This window comes from Notolabrus celidotus, chromosome 12, assembly GCF_009762535.1.
Source record: "Notolabrus celidotus isolate fNotCel1 chromosome 12, fNotCel1.pri, whole genome shotgun sequence".
Taxonomy (NCBI): Eukaryota; Metazoa; Chordata; class Actinopteri; order Labriformes; family Labridae; genus Notolabrus; species Notolabrus celidotus.
In genome coordinates, this window is record NC_048283.1 from 17,339,681 (window position 1) to 17,364,903 (window position 25,223).

General features: G+C 41.8%; 1 protein-coding gene across 1 annotated transcript in view; it reads right to left on the reverse strand.

The window, feature by feature from the left end:
• Positions 1–25,223, reverse strand: part of galnt1 (UDP-N-acetyl-alpha-D-galactosamine:polypeptide N-acetylgalactosaminyltransferase 1) — a 66,552-nt gene that overhangs the window by 14,681 nt on the left and 26,648 nt on the right. Inside the window, exons 2-7 of the mRNA XM_034698039.1 lie at positions 24,352–24,462; positions 12,843–12,982; positions 12,587–12,755; positions 2,725–2,891; positions 2,073–2,200; positions 1,886–1,965 (exon numbers count right to left, since the gene is read on the reverse strand). Coding sequence (XP_034553930.1) covers positions 1,886–1,965; positions 2,073–2,200; positions 2,725–2,891; positions 12,587–12,755; positions 12,843–12,981 — 683 coding nt within the window. The 5' untranslated portion in view covers position 12,982; positions 24,352–24,462. The remainder of the gene's footprint in view (positions 1–1,885; positions 1,966–2,072; positions 2,201–2,724; positions 2,892–12,586; positions 12,756–12,842; positions 12,983–24,351; positions 24,463–25,223) is intronic.

The window sequence follows — 25,223 nt, forward strand, 5'->3', positions numbered from 1 at the left end:
TAAGATAGGAAGGCAGCAGCAAATAAAAAAGTCTTAATCTTTGATTTAAAAGAGGTGAGAGTTGGAGCAGACCTACAGCTTTCAGGGAGTGTGTTCCAGATATGTGGTGCATGATGACTAAACGCTGCTTCACCATGTTTCGTTTTGACTCTCGGGACTGAAAGCAGACCAGTACCTGATGACCTCAGAGGTCGAGGTGGTTCGTAAAGTAGCAGCACATCAGCAATGTATTTTGGGCCTAAACCATTCAGTGCTTTATAAACCATCAGCAGGATTTTAAAGTCTATTCTCTGACAGACAGGAAGCCAGTGTAGAGATCTAAGAACTGGAGTGATGTGATCTACTTTCTCGGTCCTTGTTAGGTCCTTATAGTCACATACACGCACTTTGAAATATTGTGATGCACCAACTGAAGTTATGCCCGAAGCGATCCAGTCAAAGCAGAAATGATAAGAATGTTTATTTATGTATTTACATCGGATCCCCATTAGTTATTACCCCAGCAACTACTATTCTCTTGGGGTCCATACAAATGTTAACAAATAAAAGGTGACAGGGTGTCACACACTCACTGGACTGATCAAGATCTAATGTTCTCTTACATTCAGTGCTCTTTATAACAACAGCAGTCCTTAAAAAGTTGTCTGTGTGTTTATACTACTGGAACATATTCAGTCTATATGTTCCTCTGTGCAGAGGCAGGGCGTCGCACATCATGGAGGACCCTACCCATCCACCACACGGACTGTTCACCCCCCTCCCCTCAGGCAGAAGGCTGCGCAGCCTAAAACTACGACTAAGGTGTAGCTTCTTTCCAGAAGCTGTGAGACTTGGGAACTCTCTTTAGGTCTGTTCCCTGCACTTTACCGCTGTGACTGCATGCACATAATACTGCACTTTCTCGCTGGTTTTAAACTACGTTTTCATATTTACTGACTGTAGGCTTGAGGTTATGTATTTATTTCTTTATTTTTAGAGTCTACTTTTAGCTTGTTATCTATTCTGTATGCTGCTGGACCTGAGTAATGTGTTTCGTTCCTTCATGTTTTTAAATGTGACTGAATGACAATGAAATTAACCTTGAACCTTGAACCTTTCTAAGTATTAAACAGTTGATAAGTGTAAATATTAGTGGGCATGATCGTCTGTGGTAATGTTACTGAAGGAGTGTGTATGTTTACGTAGTGAGAGTTAGGCGTCAGTCTCAGGCTGTTGTTTGTGACCCATGCAGGGCTCTAGCAGGGATCCAGCAAAGCTCCCTGAGGTGAGGCAGGCGTGGGAAGATATAGCTTTGAGCATGTCCTCGTAATCTTGTAATACCTCAACAGCCACACAGTGTCGAAGGTTGTATGATGACGGCAGGATACGTTAAGCAAAAGCTTTCCATCTCACCGTCCTCCATGTTACCAGCAGCTGATCATATCAACTTCAACAACGGTCTTTGTAAGTCAAGAGTGACATAACAGCAATGCACTACAAAAAGCACCTGACCACAACTCAGTTGCAGTATTGGTGCAAGATCAAAACCAACAAACCTATTGGTGAAAAGATGGGTGCAGAACTGTTTACTGCTGACACAATCTTTGCACTGCAAGGAAAAATCACAACTGCAGCAGTGTGAAACTCTGAATGACAGATGGGCTGAACTGTGGGAGCTCTGCGCTGGCTCTAATACAGGGCCTTATGTGTTTTGTGTGTGTGTTTGTGTTGGTGTGTGCATTTGAGTACCTGCTTAGCTAAAGGCGTTAACAGAGAATGAGTAATTAAGCATCAAATAAACACAAGGGCAAGCCCCCTGCAAGCTCAACATACTTTATTGATTTTTTTTCATGCTCGTGATTGCTGTGTGTGTCTTTTGTAGCGTCGGTGTGAGTGTGCCTCTTACTTGTCTTGCTTTATGCGGGCCAGCAGAGGCTCCAGCCACCCTGTTGTGCATTCACAATGAGCATCCAGGAAGGTGATGACCTAGAAGCACACAAAGAAAACATCAGACGAACCCAACGGTGAACACACCATATGGAGATTAGGTCACTGGTCAGTTGATGTCAGGTATGATACACACACACACACACCTGGCCTGTGGAGATGGACGCTCCCTTAAGGCGAGCACGGATAAGTCCAGAGCGCTGGTCCATCCTGACTACTCTGACAGGAACCTCCAGCCGTCTGACATACTGCTCCAACGGCCGCTTCAGGAAGTCTGCGAGGAAGAAATTGTTTTATTCAACACACAGCAGAAGATAGATGACAAGGTCCTCCTCCAAAGTATTCCTGAAGTCACACCAGAGCTCAAAGGGTAAGTGTTGTGTTTATGTGGATGTGTTTCAGCATGCCTGCTTACATCACACCTGCTCAGAGCTCACACCCCAAACACACACACACCAACCTGAGGCCCCACAGGGTTAAATGGCGCTGTGTGGTAGTGGTGGCTTGGGGGATGTGTGGGGGGATTGAGGGTAATAACAGAGTGTAATCCCTGCGGCTGGCGAATTAAAGACCTAATCTCCCCCAAACAGGGATTAGCAGCATTGCACAGGGTGGAGTGGCACACGCAGCTCATATATGCTGACTGGCTATTGGGCACTAGCGCCAACACACTTTGACAGATACACACTAACCCAGCAAAATCATACAGTAGCTCTTAAAAAAAGAGGCTAAGCCCTCAAACAAGGGGCACAAGCACTGAAGGAATTACGTGCAGTGTGTGTGTGAGTGTGTGTGCACCTCTTTCACTAGCATCATCCACCAGAACAATCTCCTCCAGCAGTGTGTGTGGGGAGCGGTCGATGACGGAGTGGACAGTTCTCAGCAGCGTGCTCCATGCCTCGTTGTGAAATACAATCACCACGCTGGTACGAGGGAGGTTATCTGGGTATAACTTATTCTTGCACCTACAATGAGAAAACAAAACAATCAAAAATTCAGCAAGCGATAGAAGAGATGGTTCATGCATCTAGGCAAATATTGGATCCGATATAAGACAGAATACACACGCTCAAGCTGCTTGACTATAACGCAGCTCAGAGAAGAGGAAGTGTGTCTTAACCAACACAGACACAAAGACAACCACATGTGCACTAAGTGAAGTTGTAGGCTTTGAATACAGACAAAACCAAGCTGACAGAGACAGAGCAAGAAAAGAGAGAAACACCCAAGTAGAGACATCACAATCCAACGTCTGTCTGATTGTAAGAGACTGCTGCACCGAGAGGAAGAGCTGCAACAAAGGAGGGAGAGAGAGAGAGCTGAATCAGAGAGGAAGAGCTGGGTCTAAAACATCAGCTAAAGCGCATTAGTCAGTCATGGAGTTGCTGCACTAATCAGATCATCATTTATGGCCTCGTGAAAAGTCATATTTTTAGCATCTTGGAACAAAGAAACCGAAGGGAGTAATGAGCGAACCAAGCGTACATATCCCCCCAAATTTAGACGGAGAAAGTCGATACAGAAATAGCGAGGTCAGCATGATGACAGTTGATTAGTGATGCTAATTAAGAGTGTGAGTCATTATCGCAGCCGTGTAGAGCGGCACACACATCAAACTCTCTTACTGAAGACACAGAGGAGAGCAGGAGTGAGTGAAGACGGAGATGAGCAAGGTGAAGACGGAGTCACACGCTTATTTAAATACTCCGTTTGAAACAATCAGGCTTGTGGGATTCAATTGTTATTACAGTTTGTTTAAACTCTTTCCAAAACCACATTTATGGCTTTAAGATGGATTTTATGCTTTCCAGGCAGCCATTGATGAAGGATTATTTGATTGTTGTAAGAAAATCAGCTTAAGGATACTTGAAACTTGCTTAGTGTAGCTTCTTTTACATAGAAAATAAACAAAAGATGGGTTCTGTGAATGCCTCAACACATTCATTTGTGGTTATTTTTATCTCTAAATGGATTCATGAGTAATTTTCTAGGAAATCGACTTCTAGTTTATGGTAGATTTACCGTTAACTCTTCATTTTACACACACTGCAAAAACGGAAATCTATTGTCTCTTTTCCACTACACAGTTCCAGCTCTACATGACTCGGCTCGACTCGGTCTGGGTACCTTCTCCACCAGCCCGAGTACCAACTCCCGATGGGCGGGGTCGTCATAACACAGCTGCACGAAACTGCGTTCACGTAATTTTGAACACGACACAAACACAACAATCACAAGCAATGGAGAACATAGAGGCAATGGTATACTTGCTGCTCAGTCTGTGGCTTTTTGTCGCAGACCGAGCGAGAGACAGGAGAAACCATAGAGAAACTTTGCGTGCAGACATTGTACAGTACTGATGTCATTTTTTTTTTTTAAAAATGGCGGGTTTGATTCCTGTGTTCGGCGTCACGCTCATGACTCTTCGGTGATGATATTCTCTGACCAATCAGTGGCCGGCAGTCCGTCGACGTCACCTTTTAGTATCGGCTCAGCTCGCTTGGAACCAGAGCAGAGCGGGTACGAAAAACTGGTATCTGACACGAGGTACCGCACCCGTGGAAACACAACACAAACCAAGTAGAGTCGGGTCAAGTCGTGGAGAGTAGGGCTAAGACGGGCCGGTGGAAAAGGGCCATAATAAGTGAGATTGAATATCTCAGATAAGTGTGAAATTTGCTTCTTTTTTTTTATTTCAAGTTATATTTTTGGGGCTTTTTTGCCTTTATTGATAGGACAGCCAAAGAGAGACAGGAAATGTGGGGAGTAGAGAATTGGGGAAGACATACAGTAAATGGTCCACTGGCCGGGAGTTGAGCCAGCGACCTCTGCAACAAGGACTATAGCCTCTACGTGGGGCGCTTACGTTGGTGCCCAAAATTTTCTTATTTTTTGCCTGATAAGATATTTTTCCTCACTAAGCAGTTTTTATGTTGGAGTGTTTCACTTGTTTTGAGTGTTTTGGTCCTAAATGATCTCGGTAACATATTACAGCTTGTTACTGAGATTGTATGACCTATATTGAGGAATACATGCTTGAAACTAGAATATCAACTGTTAAAAAGCTGTTTCATCAACACTCACAAGTGTAAAACTGCTTTTTCAAAGTAATAATTTCTTATTTCAAGCATGAAATAAGAAATCATGACTTTGACACAATTGTATCTCTTCACACAATTAAAACAAATGACAGCCAAATGTACTCCACTGTTTTATTTTCAATGAAACAATAGACAATATGTACTACTATATATTAGTACAGCTGGCACAGTATTGTAAACTGACACTTAATATTTAATCATTTAACATTTCAAAATGTTTCAAACGGAAATAATTACACAAGTTCTTCCAAACTACAAGGCATTAATATGATTTATGAATTCCACAGCTTTTGGCTCATTTAAGAATTTTAAGAAAATTATCCTACATAATGATAAATATATTCTTAACTTTGGTCTTTCCATCCAGAAAAGCAAATTTGTTTTTAGTATAACTTTGCTGGTTTTAAGAAATGTAATGCCTAGTGTATGGTAATATGTTAAGTGTTCAGCTCTGGAGTGACCTAGCACTTGGTACTTTGGTAATTATTGTGGTGATGACAAGTTAATTGTTGATGATGATAATGGAAGGTCTTAAATTTTTTTGTTGCTTCATTGTAGATGTTCCTTATTTTACAAAAAAAAATAAAAATTGTGCATTGCCTTTACACTGCTTGGCAGTACCTGCACCCAAAATGACTTGAAGCACTTTGTTACTCTTACTGATCTTGTTTCCTCTTGTCTAGATCTTTGCTTGTGTTGTTCTTGTTCTCGTATGTACGTCGCTTTGGATAAAAGCGTCTGCTAAATGACATTGTAACATTGTAAGATAATTGCAATAGCTTTTACTTAATTTAAGAAAATTGCCAAATTGTCTTGTTCTGTTGGCAGATCATTTTGCTTAGTTAAAGTAATATACCCCCATATTTTGTATATTTTTTCTTGTTTTTGAAGGCTGGCTTTTTCAGTGCAGTTACAGTTAGGGTTGTATCCATAGTGCTTCTCCTTTGCTTGCTGATTGCAAAATCTTTTTTATTACTGAGGTTGCAATAATGACAATGTTTCATTTTGAGGGATCTTACCAGAGTGATTGATAGTCAGTTTTAAATCTGTGTTGCAGAGAGTGCACACCACACATTCACACTTTACGCTCCCATATTTATATCTACTCATTATCTGTACGACTCAGTGCTGCTCTCCATGTCTTTCGTTGTCACATTATATCCACCTATTTTAAAGCCTCAAGTATGTCATGATCATCACCAACAAATCAACAATTCATTTTCTGAGCAACACATTTTGAATCACAGAGAACAATACACATGCTACAGATGGATTAATTTGCACCGCAGATGGCAGTAGAAATGTTCTCCTCTAAATAAATGATTGTTATTTTTCCATTACGAAATTTTTTTATTGAAGTTCACCAGTTACATTCACAGGAAACACAGCAGCCAGCTCTGATACCTGCATGTAAGCTCCCTGACATCAAACAGTGACTGTATTTCTCTCAAAAGACACCAACAGCCGCTCAAACTGTCATGTATTAACGGCAAAACTGAAACAGGCTTGTGACTTCCTTCCTCTGGCAGACTACACTGTCACAATAGCCAAGAGGAATATGATCCCTCTTCCTCCATCGTCATAACTCCCTCGCTCAGTGTGATCGAGAATGCAAAAATGCTTCCTCTCTTTCTCTCTCTCTGTGCTGCTGCTGCTTTCAACTGAAGGAATGTATCAGTAACAGAGGAGAGAGAGAGGAGGTCAAGAATACACTCCATCCTGCAGCTGCCTCTGGAGCATGTTAAATAACACACACAGTGATTCTCAGTGTGTGCGGTGCATGTGTGTGTGTGTGTGTGTGTGTGTTTCTGCAAGGAAGGCGGGTTGATGAGCACACAAGATGATTCACTGCGAAAACAGAGACACCCTTGCAGTCTTTCAACTTGTACACGCCAGTTTGTTATTCCTCTCGTGTGCAAAAACACGAAGAGACCAGGACTGTCCGGTCTGCAGACGTGATCTGTGCCGCACAGCTCATGGAAAACAAGCATGCCTGTGTGTCAACGGGGCCAACACGTGTTGACACATGTTGTGACTATGTGTCACATGATGTGGATTCAAAAAACTGAGGAGTGGTTGTGAGTCCTGTGTATCCCAAACAGTCGGGGTGCTGCTGGAGCAACGTTTGGCAAGCAGCAACGCAGCATAATGAGTTACAGACTGTTTCTCCAGCCAGTGGATTGCGGGGATAGTCGGGATGGGCGGGCAGACTGGTTCTGATTAAGTCACTCTTGCAACATTGAACAAACACAAACACACAAAAGCACACACACATACATAAATCTATATGTTCTCCTCGTTAAAATGCTGCAGTCAGGGGAAAAAAAGGGGAAAAATGTCAAGTCGCTGAAAGGTGTGGTCATGGAAAGTGTTTTTAAACACTGTAGATCCACCCAACCACATGTCCACACGCCCACACCCACAAAACCCCCACACACAGGCTTGCCTGCAAAGTCAGAATGATGTGTTCTCTATTGTTTTTTTAACTTCTCTGTATAAATGACCACAGAGAAATGAGCTATCAGCGACTTTCCTCTTCAAAGTTTCAGCTAATGACAACCCGCGCTCACAATTTCCCCTAAACCTGCTGACACACACATGTGCGCCCGCAACACACGCAGATAAACACATACATACACCAACCAGCACACTGCCTGGCCTGATATTGACTCTCTCTTATCTCCTAATTGGAAAAGCGGATAGACGGAGAGAAAGCTGAGTGAAAACACACCTAGTAATCAACTCTTGCTCAAAGACTAAAACCCATTTCACGGATCAATGTCCTCTTTCTTTGCTGCCTGTCTGCTGTGCATGTGCCCCTGTCTGTCACTCTCGTGCCTGTCAGTCAGTCTTCTCTGTGTTTGGTCTTTAAAACCTTCATTACTCATATATGCATGTTCTTCTACTGAAGCGTGGGTTGGGAGGGGGGGGCACAGGAGAAGGGGGGGTTGGGTGGGCGGCCGGAGTTGGTTTACACCTGCTTGAACTAACCTTGACATGTCTTCCACACTGCCGGCCGGATACTCGTCTGTCTGCTGTTCTGACTGCTTCTGTGTGAGGACTGAATGAGCTGCAGCCTCTGCACTGACAGACACTTTAGCAACACTGAACTCCTTATTATGTGAATTGCACAGGTAACCTAGTATTACTGAAACAAAATTAAAAAGCAGGAAGCCAAAGAGTGATCATTAAAACCTCATTATCCTTAAAAGTGGCTATAATGTTAATTTTTGTTTGTTCTTGACTGTGTACTTTAAAGTTAAACTGTACGGCTGTGAGCTTTGGGTATAGCACTGCTGAGTCAGTGCACAGTGGCCTATCTTTGCTTGCAAAGTGTGATGCAGGGGAGAACGGGGTTGGTTGTCACACTTTTTACTGTTTTGATGATTGCTCATCATCAAAACATCTTTCAATAGTCATTCCTACATTAAATTAAAGCTTAAGGGGTTGGCTTGAAATGTGTATCCCTCTCATTTTCCAACTCATTGTAACAAAGAGGTAATTAACTATCAAAGACACTCTGACACATTGTGACAACCAACCCCATCACAGGGATGGTTGTCACACACTATGGGGATGGTTGTCACACACTATGGGGATGGTTGTCACACACTATGGGGATGGTTGTCACACACTATGGGGATGGTTGTCACAATGATATTTCAATGGGAAAAATATTTTTCAAAAGGCAAGAAGTCAGAACTAAATTTGAAGTTTTAATTGCACTGACAAGTGATAGGCCTACATAATTTAATGCATTTTAACATAAAATGAGCAAGGAACATGAAGAGGAAACACATCTTTAGGCCAGCCTATATAACAACATAAAGAACAAAACGAACTGGGGGGGGGGTTACGGTCTTAAGTGTTACGGTATAGGCATTTAGGTCATTTACTTGTTTTGTAATGTGTAGGTATGTTTTAGGCATGTTAAATCTGAAATAAAAATACCTATACAAGTAGTTATGTCTCCTTGTATTAGTTTGTCCACCTGTTATTGACATAATGCGCAAATATACAGTCATGGCCAAAAGTTTTGAGAATGACACAAATATTACATTTTCACAAAGTCTGCTGCTTCAGGGTTTTTATGTGTTTTGTCAGATGTTTCTATGGTATAATGAAATACAATTAGAAGCATTTCATAAGTATCAAAAGCTTTTATTGAGAATTACACAGAATTCATGCAATAAGTCAATATTTGCAGTGTTGACCCTTCTTTTTCAAGACCTCTGCAATTCTCCCTGGCATGCTGTCAATCAACTTCTGGACCAAATCCTGACTGATGGCAGTCCATTCTTGCATAATCAATGCTTGGAGTTTGTCAGAATTTGTGGGTTTTTGATTGTCCACCCGCCTCTTGAGGATTGACCACAAGTTCTCAATGGGATTAAGATCTGGGGAGTTTCCTGGCCAAGGGCCCAAAATCTTAATGTTTTGTTCCCCGAGACATTTTGTTATGACTTTTGCTTCATGGCAAGGTGCTCCATCATGCTGGAAAAGGCATTCTTCATCACCAAACTGCCCTTGGATGGTTGGGAGAAGTTGCTCTCGGAGGACGTTCTGGTACCATTCTTTATTCATGGCTGTGTTTTTAGGCAAGATAGTGAGAGAGCCCACTCCCTTGACCGAAAAGCAACCCCACACATGAATGGTCTCAGGATGCTTCACTGTTGGCAAGAGACAGGACTGATGGTTGCGTTCACCTCGTCTTCTCCGAACAAGCCTTCCTCCAGATGCCCCAAACAATGGGAAAGGGGATTCATCAGAGAAAATGACTTTACCCCAGTCCTCAGCAGTCCAGTCCCTGTACCTTCTGCATAATATCAGTCTGTCCCTGATGTTTTTACTGGAGAGAAGTGGCTTCTTTGCTGCCCTCCTTGACATCAGGCCTTCCTCCAAAAGTCTTCGCCTCACTGTGCGTGCAGATGCACTCACACCTGCCTGCTGCCATTCCTGAGCAAGCTCTGCACTGGTGGTGGCCCGATCCCGCAGCTGTAACACCTTCAGGAGACGGTCCTGGCGCTTGCTGGACTTTCTTGGGCGCCCTGGAGCCTGTTTGGCAACAATTGAACCTCTCTCCTTGAAGTTCTTGATAATTGGATAGACGGTTGACTGAGGTGCAATCTTACTCGCTGCTATAAACTTCCCTGTTAGGCCCTTTTTGTGCAATGCAATGATGGCTGCACGTGTTTCCTTGCAGGTAACCATGGCTAACAGATGAGGAACAATGGTGTCATGCACCAACTTCCTTTTAAAGTGTCCAGTCACTCAATCATGACAGATTGATCGCCAGCCTTGTCCTCATCAACACCCACACCTGTGTTAATGTGTGTGACACCTGTGTGTCATTGAAATGATGTTAGCTGGTCCTTTTGTGGCAGGGCTGAAATGCAGTGGAAATGTGTTTTTGGTGATAAAGTTCATTTTCAAGGCAAAGAGGGACTTTGAAATGAATTGCAGTTGAGCTGATCACTCCTCATAACATTCTGGAGTATATGCAAATTGCCATTATAAAAACTGAAGCAGCAGACTTTGTGAAAATTAATAGTTGTGTCATTCTCAAAACTTTTGGCCATGACTGTATATATTCGAATGGTTCGAACCTATGGGTTTTTTTTTAGAGCGAATATTCAAACTTAATTTTGGAGCAATTTTGACAGCCCTACAAAATCTGTCCTAACTTTGCTGTCTTTAGTTAGACCCAGTAGTGTAAGTTGACGTCACCTCATTAAGTCATTGGTAAGCCGTGTCCCAGTTATATACTGCATACATTTCTAAGCAGGTCTTGAGTCTGACGCTTTATACTCACACAGGAAATGTGACAAAATAAGGATCCCCAAAAATAGTCACTGTGACTAGTAAGCGCATTTTCACACTTTCAGTTTGGTTCATTTGGTCTAGACAAGAAGCTATACTTTGAGACACTTCAGGTCTGGTCTGGATTGAGGCCATTCTGGCTTTTTAGGAATGAGCCACAAACAAACAAACAAACAAACGAGTGGACAACTCTAGCAACTGTCATTCTGCAGAATTACTGCAAAGTTTGCTGCATGGGGAAATTCATTGGGTTTTTTCTATTTTCACCAGTTCTGTGGTGTCGCAAAGACAGACATGATTATCATATAAATAGACACACTTAGTGCTTATTGATATAATTAACTGACTGAAGGGACAGGAACAACACATCTTGTACAGCTGGATTACAAGATGTGTACACCTCAGATTCTCTCCCTCATTCACCAAATTCAAATTCGGACTCAAAACCCACCTATTTACAAAGGCTTTTAACCTATCATGATTGATTTTTGTTTGTTTTGTTTTGTTTTGGTGCTTTTTTTGTACTGTTTTCCTTTGCTTTTGTATTGTATAATTTATTTTCTTGTAAAGTGTCTTAGTAAGTAAGTAAACTAAAAAAAAATCATTGTAGAAGACATCTCATGACCCACCTTGTGTGTCTTGCGACCCCCCCAGGGGGTCCCGACCCACACTTTGGGAACCCATCTTAGAGAAACTTTTAAAACTCTTTTATAAATAAAATGTATTATTATTATTATTATTATTATTACTATCCTCATTATCATTATTATTACTATTATTACAATGAAATTGCAATTTCACACACTTTTCATGCACCTAATGAACTATAAAAACGCACACACAGCCCACCAGAACAACACACAGCAGTTTGAACACTCTGATTCACGGCTGAGAATCTCCACACTCGCATGGTGACACCAGGTTTAAACCAATGGCTGACACACCCGACCAATGAGAAAGATTTAACATGCAACGGCATCACAGTTTCTGTCTAAATACAATTAATTGACAGGAGTTCTGTACTTTTCCATGATGCATTGCTCAAGAAATATATTGGGCTGCTCACAGCTGGCGATATTAAAATGAATCGTGATGACAGAACAACAGCTTTGGGGACATCCCAGAACAACAACGACAAATAAACATCAATCAAGTCTCTGGGTAACATTCTGCTGTCCGTGTGTTGACGGTAATTAGCAATCACACTGCAAAATCACAGCATGAGTGAAATGTATCACTATGTGTTTGAATGATTTCCTGTTACTATGATATGTTGCTGTGTGCACAAACTACAGGAGAGCACATGGGGATAGTTAGAATAAAGTAAATACTGTGAACAATCAGATAATAGTATGGAATGAGACATGTGATGTTTTTCAGGAAGTGTACATGGATTCTTTCAGTCCACCACACCCGATCTTATCAAGTATTTAACTGTCTCAAAGACTTCCTAAGACATATTTTCTCCTTAATTACGCTCATCTGATTGTCAATGATTTCCATGTCTTTTAATATTACCAATCTTCTGCGGTAACTCTGTCTCAATGTAACATCTGCTGAACTAAATGGCTTCCTGTGTGAGTGATTGTAAAGGCTTCAAGGCAGACGTCTGGCCTGCAGCCTTTAGTTCATCATCATCGGTGCGGACTATCCCAGGAGTGGATGCCAGAGAGGGGAGTGTGATGAGCGGTTTAAGAGTAAGTGACAGTTCAGATATTAGCTGCAGGGAGGCTGCTTACCCTTCCAGCCGGACATCAGGCAGCGACCGGTTGAGAGCAATCATCTCAGAGGCCATGAGGTTGAACTGGTTGATCTTAAACATCTCCTTCATCTTCTCTTGGTTCTCCTTAGGGATCACCACAGGCTTCCCCCCCTCGCCGGGCCCGTCCCGCGGCCTGGCCAGGGCATCTGAAAGAAGAAAGAAACAATCAGAGAGTGCTGCCATGTGCCTGTCTGATCACATTTTTTTATATGCAGAGCGGGCAACACACTCACCGTCTCTCCCAGGCAGTCCTCTCTCCTTCTTATCGTCACACTTGTTGCACTCACTGAAGTAGAGCAGGATGAACATGTCCAGCATCACCCACACCAGAGAGGTGGCTAAAACCACCTTACAGTAGGCGAACCTCCTCATCCTACGGGTGTAACAAGAGATAGAAAGAAGAGGGGAGAAATGTTAAAGCCCAGACTGAGGTGAGGAGTGATGGAGAGTCCTGATATAATCACAAGCTTTTTCAGAGCTCTATGAGGAGATCAAGCTTCATTTCTCTTAAGACCAATGAGACCTCATACTGCCAACAGCTCAGCGCCTGAGTATCTTTTCAGTGCCTCTATTTGTCCTCCCTCCTGTCTGTCTGTCAGTCAGACGGACTGACTGACTTACTCTCAGCTCTGATCTGTCAGCTGTTTATCGGGCCTCTCCAAATGGTCACCTTCATATTCAGAGAGAGCCTCAAAATCAGCACACTGCATTGCTGGATTTCTGTGTCATGTCTCACCGTTTAGAGTAGAAAATCTATGAGGGCATTTGTAAATTATGTAGCAGTAAATGTGAATTGGCTTTGTTTGTGTTTGAAGCCATTAGAAACACAATGAGCATTGACGATTGTGTTCTGGAGAGGATGTTTTGTGGTATCCAAAGAATGTTTAAAGCTGCATTGAAGAGCTACATATCTACTGCATCAGAGTTTATACACACAGTGCAGTGTACAAGCTAATTGATACTTAACACATGTAACATACAGGTACCCTGCATGCAGCCAGACACACACTCACATGTAAGCACACAAATACATACACACACACACACACACACACCAGAGAGAGAGGGAGCTGTGATAGTAATTGCTTTTCTTTGGCAGGCAGCGAGAGACAGACAGACACAGCCACATTAAAATTCCTCTGCTCTCCTTTCCTTCTCTCCTCCAGCACCATCTCTCCTCTCTTTGGCTGCTTCTCTGCCTCAGTGATCCCTCAGGTTGCAACAGCACAAGCAGAAGGGAGAAAATTAATTTGGCCACGGTGATTTCTCTCGTCCTCCCAGGAGGGGAAAAAAAGAAGAAGGCGTTTGTGCATGGCTAGCTTAGCTTAGCTTAGCTTGGTTTAGCTTTGCATAGAAGCCATGGAGGCTTGGGGAAGTGCAGAGCAGCGTTTCTAAATTCCACCTGATAGGATTCTGGATGCACAAAGTGTGGGCACAGCAGAAAATGAGAGTGAAGATCTTTTCCTCCAGAGTTTGTGTTTTCTCAGAGTTTGGTGCCTGTAGAGGGTAATGGTTTGAGCTATGGTTTGAGATATCGGCATGTTGGCCGATATCTGCTGATACAATTAACCGATAAAATAATGTGCTGCTGCACACATGTTGGGCTCATGTTTTAAGTTAAATTTGAATTTAAGCAGCAGTCTGTAAGGTACATATAGCTGACTAATTTAGGCACATTTACTGTCAAAGAGTAAACATTTTATTTAATTTGGGTTTAATTGCTGTACAGTTACACTTTTCACATGTTCCCTGTGAACTGAGGTTAGGTTTACTTACTATGTCAAATGTGAAATTGGCCAAATTTGCCCTTGTTGTGTGAATTGTTCTGATTGTCTCAGGGAGAGCATCATCCAAGTGTTAAGCAGGATGTATCTTTTTGTATGAATTTTGTTTGAAAGCAATTGTCATAAATAAATATACAGTTTTAAGTATTAAGTATTTTTCTTATTTTGCACAAGAAATGAATATTACATAACAAATGTGATAAGAGTATCACCATAATACTGTACACTATTTCCAATACAGAAGAGAATTGATGATCTCTGCAATTAGGTGTGTGGGAAAAAAATATTGGCATCGGTAATCGGCTAAATGAGCTGTAAAATATCAGCATATCGGCAAAAAATCCAATGCATCCCTACACAATATGTATATAATCTAACATCAAATGACTGTCAGATGAAATGCTTTAACTGCAAAACCCCTTCAGAAATAAATGGATAAAACACTAAATGTAATGTAAACATCTTCAAAGTATTTGAGTTTGAATTGTATCTGCCAGTCGACTTTGATGATTGTTCACTGTTGGGCTCCAGCGTCTCAGCTCTGAACATCTGTCTGTCTCATGTGTCAGTCAATAAAATATCTTTTGGTTTTGAGCAGTGAGTCAGACAGAAGAAGACATTACAGAATCAAAATTTTAGCTTCAAAGAAAATTAAATGAGCAAATTTCCCTTGTTTTTCCATCTGAACAAATGTGTTACTTTAAAACCTCATATTTATTACATTTAGTCTTGTTAAACACTTCAATTAGTTAAATTAAAGCTCAGGGATATTTCATATAGTTAAAAAAAAATCTAAATGTAGAAATCTCTGATCCTTACATGTGAATTTCCCCTTGATGAAAAAGTTCCTTTCTCAAATAACAGATAATAAGAGCAAAACATTAAAAGCACAGTGTGCGATTCTGCCACTAGCAGTTTGTCATCAAAGCATGATGATGATATGAAGTAGCATGGGATCATGGGAACTACGAGGCACTGGTTGCTTCCTGAATCTCCCACAATACAGGAGTGGACTGATATAGTAAATTATATTTATGTTATGGAAAGGATTACTTTCTGTTTACGACTTCAGAAGGATGAATTTATTAAACCAAGTGGACTATGTGAAACCCCTACAGACAGATTTTGTGGATGATGCCATTCAAGGATGCTGATGCTGTCTTGTCTTAGCTAATTACATGTTTATTGTGTGTTTTCTGGGTTTTTTTAATGTGATTTTCTGTCACTTATCTTTCCCTGAAATGTTTCTGGCTCACTCTAATGTAAACATATTGTCTCCCCCAGGTTGTATTTAGTTCTAATAATCGTTAAAAACGGAGGACTGCAGAGGAAATGAACATTATTCTCTCTTTTATATGTCAATGCTCTGTATAACAAACTGCTGTCCAATAACAAAAATAAAGAATTAAAAAAATAATAATTATAATGTGGTAGTGTTTCATCTTGTTGCTTTTATCAACACAGTAAATGTGAGACGTAGCCCTGAACACCAAACACTAGGGATGTACATTTTAAGTATTCTCCGTGATCGATTTTTGGAAATGTTAACGATCAATTATCGATTAATTGATAAAAAAAAACATTATTATTCTTACGTCAAAAACAATGCCAAATACGTTGTTTTCCCCCTAAATAATATTTTCTACAGCAACAAAATGCAAATAACTGACAGGACTGAATACGGGTACATGTTTGACACGCAGAATATCAACGATCAGGCCCATAAAAATATTCTCAGAGGACATAATCTTATAAACTGAAGGCTCATAATACTAACAGAGAAGTACTTCAGACTCCCAGTGTCCAGTTTTCTGTCTACTCGTTCTTATTGAGAAAAATAAACGTGTGTATTCAGTCAGGTGTCAGTCGGGAGAGCAACCGGGTCATAATCAGTCCAGCTGCAGAAAAGCCCAGACGGCTCTGATGTTGCTGGTCTGCAAACATAGTATACCTGAATTTCCCACCTGTCTGTTGCCTTCGTATCCAAAGGTGGGATATGTCCTGTTTATAGTTGTGAACCTTCGTGTCCGTGTCGTTGTTGGCAGCAGTTTTGTATTGATCCTCTTTTTAAAAAGCGCACGTGGAGACCTGACGCACAGCCGCAGCCGCCAGCTGAGCGTCTCCGCTGTGCGCAACACCTTAAACAGCTGATTCACATCTAAACATACTTTAAACTTAAAACACCTCCATGATAGATCAGTGTAATATGAGACCACATGATGTTTGTTCCACGTGACGGAAAATTGATAACAAAAATGCGTGTTTCGAGTAATTTCTTATCAATCAATTAATCGATAATCGATTAATTGTGGTCATCCCTACCAAACACACATGTATTTAGATGCAACAAGACATTAGAGGATGACTGTCAAGCTTGAGTTGTGTGTTTTTAAAGCAGAGGAGACAGAAATGTCTCAGTAAGACCTGCTCAGCATGTTCACACCCCAGACTGTTGTTATGGTTCACACACGTGTTACTCCCAGTGCAGTAAGTGTTGAGAGAGAGTGGGTGATGGCTGAGTGCTATAAATTGCAGAGCTATACTGTTTGTTACTGTATCTCACCAAAGCTTTCACTCTCTCCTCTTTATTTATCTGCTGTCTTTGATGTATAACCTCTGTCCTATCTGTGAGCCGCAGTAAAGGTATGTAGTTTCAGTCAATTTTCAGTGTTCACACCATCGTTGAAACACTCAAGAGACAAACTAAAAGCCACTTCTGATTATCACTGCAGGCAGCAAACAGCTTAACGCTGACAGGAAAGAAACAAACATGGTGGCAACATGGTTGCACAACTCCATCTGGTTTTTTCCTGCTTTAAATCCATTTGGAGAATTCACTTATTCTCCCGGATATCCTCATGAAAGAAAGTCATCATATCGCTCCACTTGAAATTCTTGGGATTCCAGAAGCAGTGGGAAGCCAGATTTGAAGTCCCCGCTGTCCTCACTGTTTCTCTCTGACCTCTGCAGGATGGATCGTGCCGGCCTCGCCTGACCTCCTTGCAGTAACATGACACAATCTGATATCACAGAAGAAACTTGCAAGAAGCTCACTTTTTCCTTCTTTTACTGATATCTCTCCCAGCAGAGCTAGGCACACATATGCCAAACTTAAATCAGCAGAGTCTGGCAGAGACAGGCAGAGACATGGAAGCACTATGTCACACAAACACTCACATATACTCTTGCTCTCAAAGTTGTGTCAAAATGCTGTCAGAGACATGTCAACCTGTTTCCTAGGATGCTACCGGATCCCAGTGAGCGTAAAAGAAGCAGACAGCTGCGCTCCGAGCAGCAACAGCAACAGATTTATATGCCTGTACATTGACTTAATGCAAGCACACACTTTCCCCACTGCTGCCTCTCTGCTCTACGGCTCTACTCACTGTATTTCTAATCAGGCATGGCAGCGGACACCTCAGGTCTCCTCTGCGCTCACCCTCACAGCCCTGGGTCGTGCTTTACTGCCTGTGTAGCATGTGTGTGAGAGAGTGTGTCAGTCTAGTTTATGTTAGAGACTAGTGTCTTTGAAGTCTTTTTTAAACAGCATGGCTCCCTACGACGTTAAACAGACACACACGTTCTCCAACCTTCCGTCTAAACCAGATCCATTAACATATCACGTTCCCCCCATCCTTCTTTTATATCTCCATCCTGGCATCTCTTTCTCGCTCTCTCTCTCTTCTCTCACCCCCGCCCCCTCCACCACCTCCTTGTCCCTCTCTTAGTGATGTCGTCTCCTTTCAAGAGTGGTTGCCATCACTACACCCCTACGAGAACACAATTTCCCCCTTCACATCCTTCTCTGTGTCTCTCTTCATATCCCCCTCCTCTCCTCTTCTCCACAGGCTTAATCCCCCTTTAGAGATTGCACAACCAGTTTTTTTTCTCACAACCATTTGGAAAAAAGTTCAGGAGTAACCAAGAGCATCGCAATTTATGACTGGGAGTGAGGAGTCTCTCTTCTGGGCATTCTGTGTTCATACCAGAAACAAAAAATAAAGAGGGAGGGAGAGAATTTATTGACGCAAGGGGCAACAAGAGAGGAGGACATAACTTACTTGCTTACACAAAGATTGTGCTGCTTTATAATTTATTATTTACACAGTATATTCACTCGCTCAGAGTTTATTGCTTACAAAAGCTGATAATTGTATTTTAATCAACTTTCTCTGTTATAAACCAGCTCATAAAAACACATGTGGTGATCTTCAACTGTTGCTATGACCAAGCTGATGGGTGTGGTGCCACTCATCTGAAGCAGAAGAAGGCACTGGCTCATATAAGAGAGGGGGGACAGAAAGATGTGGGCTGGTATCCATCGCTCTCTGAGGAGTAATCATGGGGAAGAGTCACTCTTGGTAAAAAATACTGAGGTCATCTTATTCAGAGAGAGTGAGAGAGAGAGAGAGAGAGAGAGAGAGAGAGAGAGAGAGAGAGAGAGAGAGAGAGAGAGAGAGAGAGAGAGAGAGAGAGAGAGAGAGAGGGAGAGAGAGGGAGAGAGAGAGAGAGAGAGAGAGAGACTGTCCTTCCATTCCATCAGTTCATTTCAAGGTTATTATCGTTAACGGAAACTAATGAAATAACAAAAACGAGAAGTGAAAAAACATTTTCCTGAACTGAAATAAAAATAAAAATGAGGCTTTACAGAAAAAAGATAACTAACTGTATTGTGAGTTTATAAAACTAACTAAAATAAACTAAAATGATAGAAAAAATGTCTTTAGTCTTTTTGTTTAGTTTCTGCCAGTTTCACCTCAGTTGGCTCAGTCACACAAGCAAGCACGCGTCAACACTTCATCTGCTAGCAGATCGTCAATGGCAGCAAAAGTCAGGAGAAAGCGGCAGAGCCTCATTTAGGATTACTCTGAATATGACTGTGTCTCTGATAGGAGTAAGTGTCTTGCAATGGAAGGGGATAAAATATGCGGAACATTTCTCAAGGGGAAAAATCCATAGACTGTATATAAAAACGTTGCTCTGCCTTCTCCCGTTATACGGTTTTGAAGCCAAAAAAACCTGTTCCAATGCGCAGACATTGTGTAGCCAGAGTCTGCGCTGTAGAGAATTTCTGTGGTTGCCACGGTTATTTATGTGTTGCGACGGTAACAAGCTCGGCCCTACAGCATAGCGTCACGAGATCTTATGGAGTTTCCCTCTACAGCAGCTGTCAATCAAAGTAAACCCGGAAGTAAAACCCAGTTTTTCAACCTCTAATAACTAACCATTTCAGAAAAAAGAGGCCTTGAACACAAAACGGTCAAATAATAACTACATATCAGCACAGCATACGGATGTGGGAAACATTCGTACAATGTGTATTTATTTTCTAAAGTTTGACTGCAGCCCCATTCAAATGGGGGAGACAGAGTTTTTGACCTATACTGCAGCCAGCCACCAGGGGGCAGACGCTTTGGTGGACGCTTCACTTCCAGCCGAGCGAGCTGCACCGCTGGAAAAATCCCGCCAATCTTAAAGTCCATTTGAAAAGCTCACACAAGACAGCTAACCTAGCTTACCTTGTCAAGGCAAGGGAGAGCGCCAAGCCCCCTTCCCCTGAAACAGAAGCTAACCCCGGCCAGGCAGCATGATGGAGCCCGAGACAACCAGAGGGCAGAAAACACTGATGCATTGCTTCCACTGGCGACCTGATAGCTGCTGGTCAGTACATACGCAGGAACATCACAAGCGGGAGGAAGCTTACACGATGCCTTTTCTGACCTTTTCGAATCTCGCCCAACAACTAGCCCATATTACAAAAAAGACTAAAACTAATACTGAATAGGGGTGAGAAATGATAAGATTTTATCAATGTCAATGCCTTTGTCGATTCTGCTTATTAATCCAATTCCTTATCAATTCTCCTAACGATTCCTGAGTGCTTTTTTGAGTGGTAAAAAAAGTACTTTTACAAAGTCTTCCGCACCAACACCAAAAGGAACCATTTTATTTTTTCCAAAATTACATCTGAACAAGACTGAACATGAACATATTCAACTTGAACATACTGAACAATAGGTTGACCTCATTCTCGGCTGCATGAGTCTGGATGTGGCCTATCGAACCTGGATGAAAAGATTTAGAATTTGGAGAGGAAAAACACTTTTCCTCCGGGGGTCATCGTGGAGGTATTTTACCCGCTCTCGGTGCCTAATTTTCGGCCGCGTGAGTCCGGATGTGGCCCCTTGAGCCTGAGGGAAAGCGTCCCGACTCCGAAAGGGGAGAGGTAGGCGGGGGTAAGCCTCCCTGACGCGAACATGTTCACATGGAACCCTTTTCCACTTTGGCCCAATGCGAATCCCAAGCTGTGAGGCCGAGTCGCCAAATGCTTCAGCATATTTGAGGTATTTGCACTTAAGAGTTCTGCGTTGCAGAGTGTGTGACGTAATGTGACGAAATGTACATACCACAATGTGACATGACGTTGTGCTGGGACATGAATCGTTAAGAAGAATCGATAACATTTGAGGTGTACAATTCCGCTGGAATTGATCAATTGGAACCGGTTCTAAGTCGGATCCGGTTTTCGATTTCCATCCCTAATACTGAAACTAATAAAAACTCAACTAAAACTAAGCATTTTCAAAAAATAAACCAAACAAGCATACCCGCTTTAAAGACGAATTAAAACTAAACTGAAATAATAAAAAAAAAGAGTCAAAAACTAAACAAAAATCAAACTAATGAAAATTGAAAAAAAATGATAACCTTGGTTCATTTAGAGACAGAGCATACACATTGTTTACAGAAACATAAGTTGACTCTATAGCAGTGTAGCTAACCCTGGTTATATGAACACACATATCTAAAGAGGGAATGACTTCAGACAACATCATCAAAGTTCAAAAACTTGAATGAAATAAGAGTCATTGACCTTGAGTAACACAGAGTTTCAGAGAGGAACAAAGATATGAAAAGTTCACACAAAGTTTAAAAACTCAAAAGTACAACACAGAGTACTGCTCATGGCAGTGTTCGGGTTCCAACTGTAATTGATTACCAATGCAAAGCTTGGCACAGGCCAAAGTGAAATTAAACACTTCAATCTCCGATCGCTCGGGCATTTTCGGACAGAATCAATACACATTATCGTCACAGGGGGGTTCCCGTGATGTTTGGAGAGAGTCCAGCTGGTTGTCTATGCGTTAAACCACAGCTATACAGACAGGCACGAAGCACATTCATATAAACATTTACAGCACACATAAGGGAACATAAACCACAGCATCATGCCTCTTAGTCTGCGTGACGCCAGTGTGAAGTAATTATTCATTTAACAGCTCATTATCCCTTTTTTTCTCTCTTTCCTTCACCTCACAAACATAGGGAGAAATGGAACAGGCAGTTATGACGCTGATATCCCCATTTTTTTTTTAAACAGTCTGATTATTCTGGTAATTAACACACTCACACTGAGATCATATCACAATACCAGTGGTCTGACTTGTTTAACCTGTCTGCTTTTCCATACCTGGTCTCGGCTGTATGTGGGCTGCTAGGGAGCTGCTCTGCTACGTACGAAACCCCGACCCAGAATCAGGTCGTCTGCAAGTCATTTAGCACCAGGTTCTCCACAAACATGCGGTGCGAGATAGGAGAGGGGCGACCGTCGTCCGGCCGCGCCCCAACCCTGTCACGAGCGCTTCCAGAGCTGCTACCTTCCAGCATTAATGCCGAGCAGGCAGGATTTATGAGGCTCCGGCTTCACAGCAGGACTCCCTGCTTACTAACCGCTTTTAACAGCCTGGCTCTACCTTTTATCTCAACCCAAAAATATGAAAAATATGACAGACATCTCATTACACTTTACTTTTACTTTCCAAACACTTCCAAAGTCTTTTCACATTCCTTTTTTGCATCGACTTTCTAAATCCTCTCACAGTGACATGAGCAAATTAGAGCAGCGTTCTAAAAATCTGACTGCAGGATCTGTAAAACCAGCTCTGTTTGAACTGTTCAGTTTTCCTTGTACTGGGATGGCTTTGAAGAGGGAACAGAGATCCCGTGTTAATTTTTTTTTTTTTTTAAAGTAGTTTTGCTTTAAAAGACAGAACATAATGTGTTTGCATGTTTTAGCTCTACAAGTGCTGCATTATTTACAAATTCCCCCAATTTTATTAAAAGCATGCTCCTTGATGTATTATTTATCAACTACCACTTGTACTTTGTGTTTTCAAGACATATGGAGTTCTTCTTTCTTTGTTAATAAAGGTCAATAAAGGTCAAATTAAAAACAAAGGCTGCTTTTAGTTAACTGCCACTTGAAAGACTTGAAACTTAATTTAGTTATCTTTTCGTTTTAACAGTTCTGCTCTTATTTTATTATTTTTTAAGTTATATTTTGGGCTATTTTACCTTTATTTGATACGACAGCTGAAGAGAGACAGGAAACGTGGGGAGTAGAGAGTGAAGGAGGACATGCAGAGATGGTCATAACCGGGAGTCGAGCCAGCGACCTCTACGACTAGGACTCTAGTCTCTGTATGTGGGGCGCTTAGACTGCTGGGCCACCAGCGCCCCTACTGTTCTTATTTTGATCTAAAAAGTAGGCTGTGTCCCATACACAGGCGTGACCAGTACATCAGTATAAGATGCAGAGAGGTCTTTCACAAAGAAGTTACAGCTTCATCATTGGACATAAGTGCAGCCACGATCATCACCCACAGCATGCAACCTCACACGATTGAAAATTTGTCCCCATTCATTGTTGAAACAATCAATACTAAGATGTACATTTTAAGTAATTTCTGTGATCGATTTTTGGAAATGTTAACGATCAATTATCGATTAATCAATTAAAAAAACAAACCCATTATTATTCTTATGTGAAAAACAAGGCCAAATATGTTTTTTCCAACAAAATTATATTTTTTACATCAACAAAATGCATAGAACTGACAGTATTGAATACGTGCACATGTTTAACACGGATTATCAACAATCAGGCTTATAAAAATATTCTCCGCGGACATAGTCTTATAATGTGAAGGCTCATTGTACTAACAAAAAAGTAGTTCAGACTCACAGTTTTCTGTCTACTCTTCTTATTGAGAAAAATAAACATGTGTACTCGGTCAGGTGTCAGCTGGGAGAGCAACCGGGTCACAATCAGTCCAGCTGGATAAAAGCTCAGACGGCTGGGATGTTGCTGGTCTGGTTCCCACCAGTCTGTTGGCTTTATATAAAGGTGGGAAATGTCCTGTTTAAAGTTGTCAACCTTCAAGTCGTTGTTGGCAGCAGTTGCGAATTGATCTTCTCTAAAAAGCGGAGACCTGACGCACAGCCGCAGCCACCAGCTGAGCGTCTCCGCTGAGCGCAACACCTTAACAGCTGATTCACATCGAAACATGCTTTAAACTTAAAACTCCTCCCTGATAGATGAATGCAATATGAGACCACATGATGTTTGTTTCATGTCACGGAAAATTGAAAACAAAAATGTGTGTTTTGAGTAATGTCTTAACAATCTTAAGCATCCCTAATTAATACCATATCTCCCTCTTTAGGTCATAATGATGGATTTAAAGAAAATGTTGGCACACTATAAATGAATTACATAAACCTTATGGACTGCTGGTGTGATTAAATAGACTACTCAATGTAAGGTTATAAGTGGCCAGTGGGTGGCGCTGCTCTGGCTGAATTGGTCTCATGCAGTGGGTCCTTATTTCATGGCTTTCTAACTACCATACTTTTAGCTAGCAGGATTGCAAACTCCACATGGCTAAATCAGAAGGGTACAAGAAGGAGCTCAGGAGTTGCAGATTATGGGCTCTGCTAAGAGCAGGGGGAATTGTTACAAAGAGAAACAGTTAAGACTTCTTCTCCCCGAGGGAGACCCCTAAAAACAGACCGCACTGTGAAATGTAATGTAGGTGTTTCAGCTCCCTGTCCTTTCTTAATGTATTTGTTATTGTAATGAAGTCATTGGTCCGTGTTCATTTTTACACGCACATACCTGTTCAGGTGACTAAGGGGTCTCTGGTCAGATGTGCAGGTTGCTCCACCAGCTGGGGGGCGGAGCGTCAGAGATCCCACTTCCTCCCTGTCTCGTCACTCAAACATGCTCCTTTGAAGAAGAGAAGAACAGACGCTGACTTAAAACACTGTTTAGCTGTTTACAGAGTGTGAAAAGCCAGCGTGCATGCTAAGCAGTTAAATATAAATTCTTAATCCTGGGGTGATGTCAACACACTGAGATTCTAAATCAGGAAATATCCTACAGGAGCTTTGTCTCACTTTCATTCATCACTTTAACATTAAAGTAAGAGCACATGCATTAGGGATGTGGTTTGACCCGATGGTTTCAAAAAGAGACAAAGAGCGTCATGATGATCGCAGCTCAGGGATGTAAAAAACGCTCAGCAACCACAGGAAGACCCGGGAGAAGTTGTCAAGTCAACCGCCTCGAACACACTTCCTGGCTCGCACGTACACTAATAACACTCATCCCTCTCATATAATCACACAACCGGAGTCAGTGTCACCACGCATGTTTCCAGTTGTCAATCATTTACATTTGTCAGCCTAACCCCATATCTCTTTGTGTTTTGATATAAATCCATCATCCTCCTTCCTTTCACGCCAACCCAAAGGTCAAACACAGCCAAAGACTCTGGCAGCCTTGGAGGAAGATAAAAGAGGGAGAGAGAGAGAGAGAGAGGGAGGGAGGGAGGGAGAAAGAAGACAGAGGGATATGGGGATGGACAACTGACAGATTCTCAGAACTGCTCATTTCACCCGATTAATCTGCTATTTTTGAAAAATCCGCAGAAAATAAAGATGAGAATGAATATGACTCAATTCAGGCTTATGTGTATGTGTATGTAT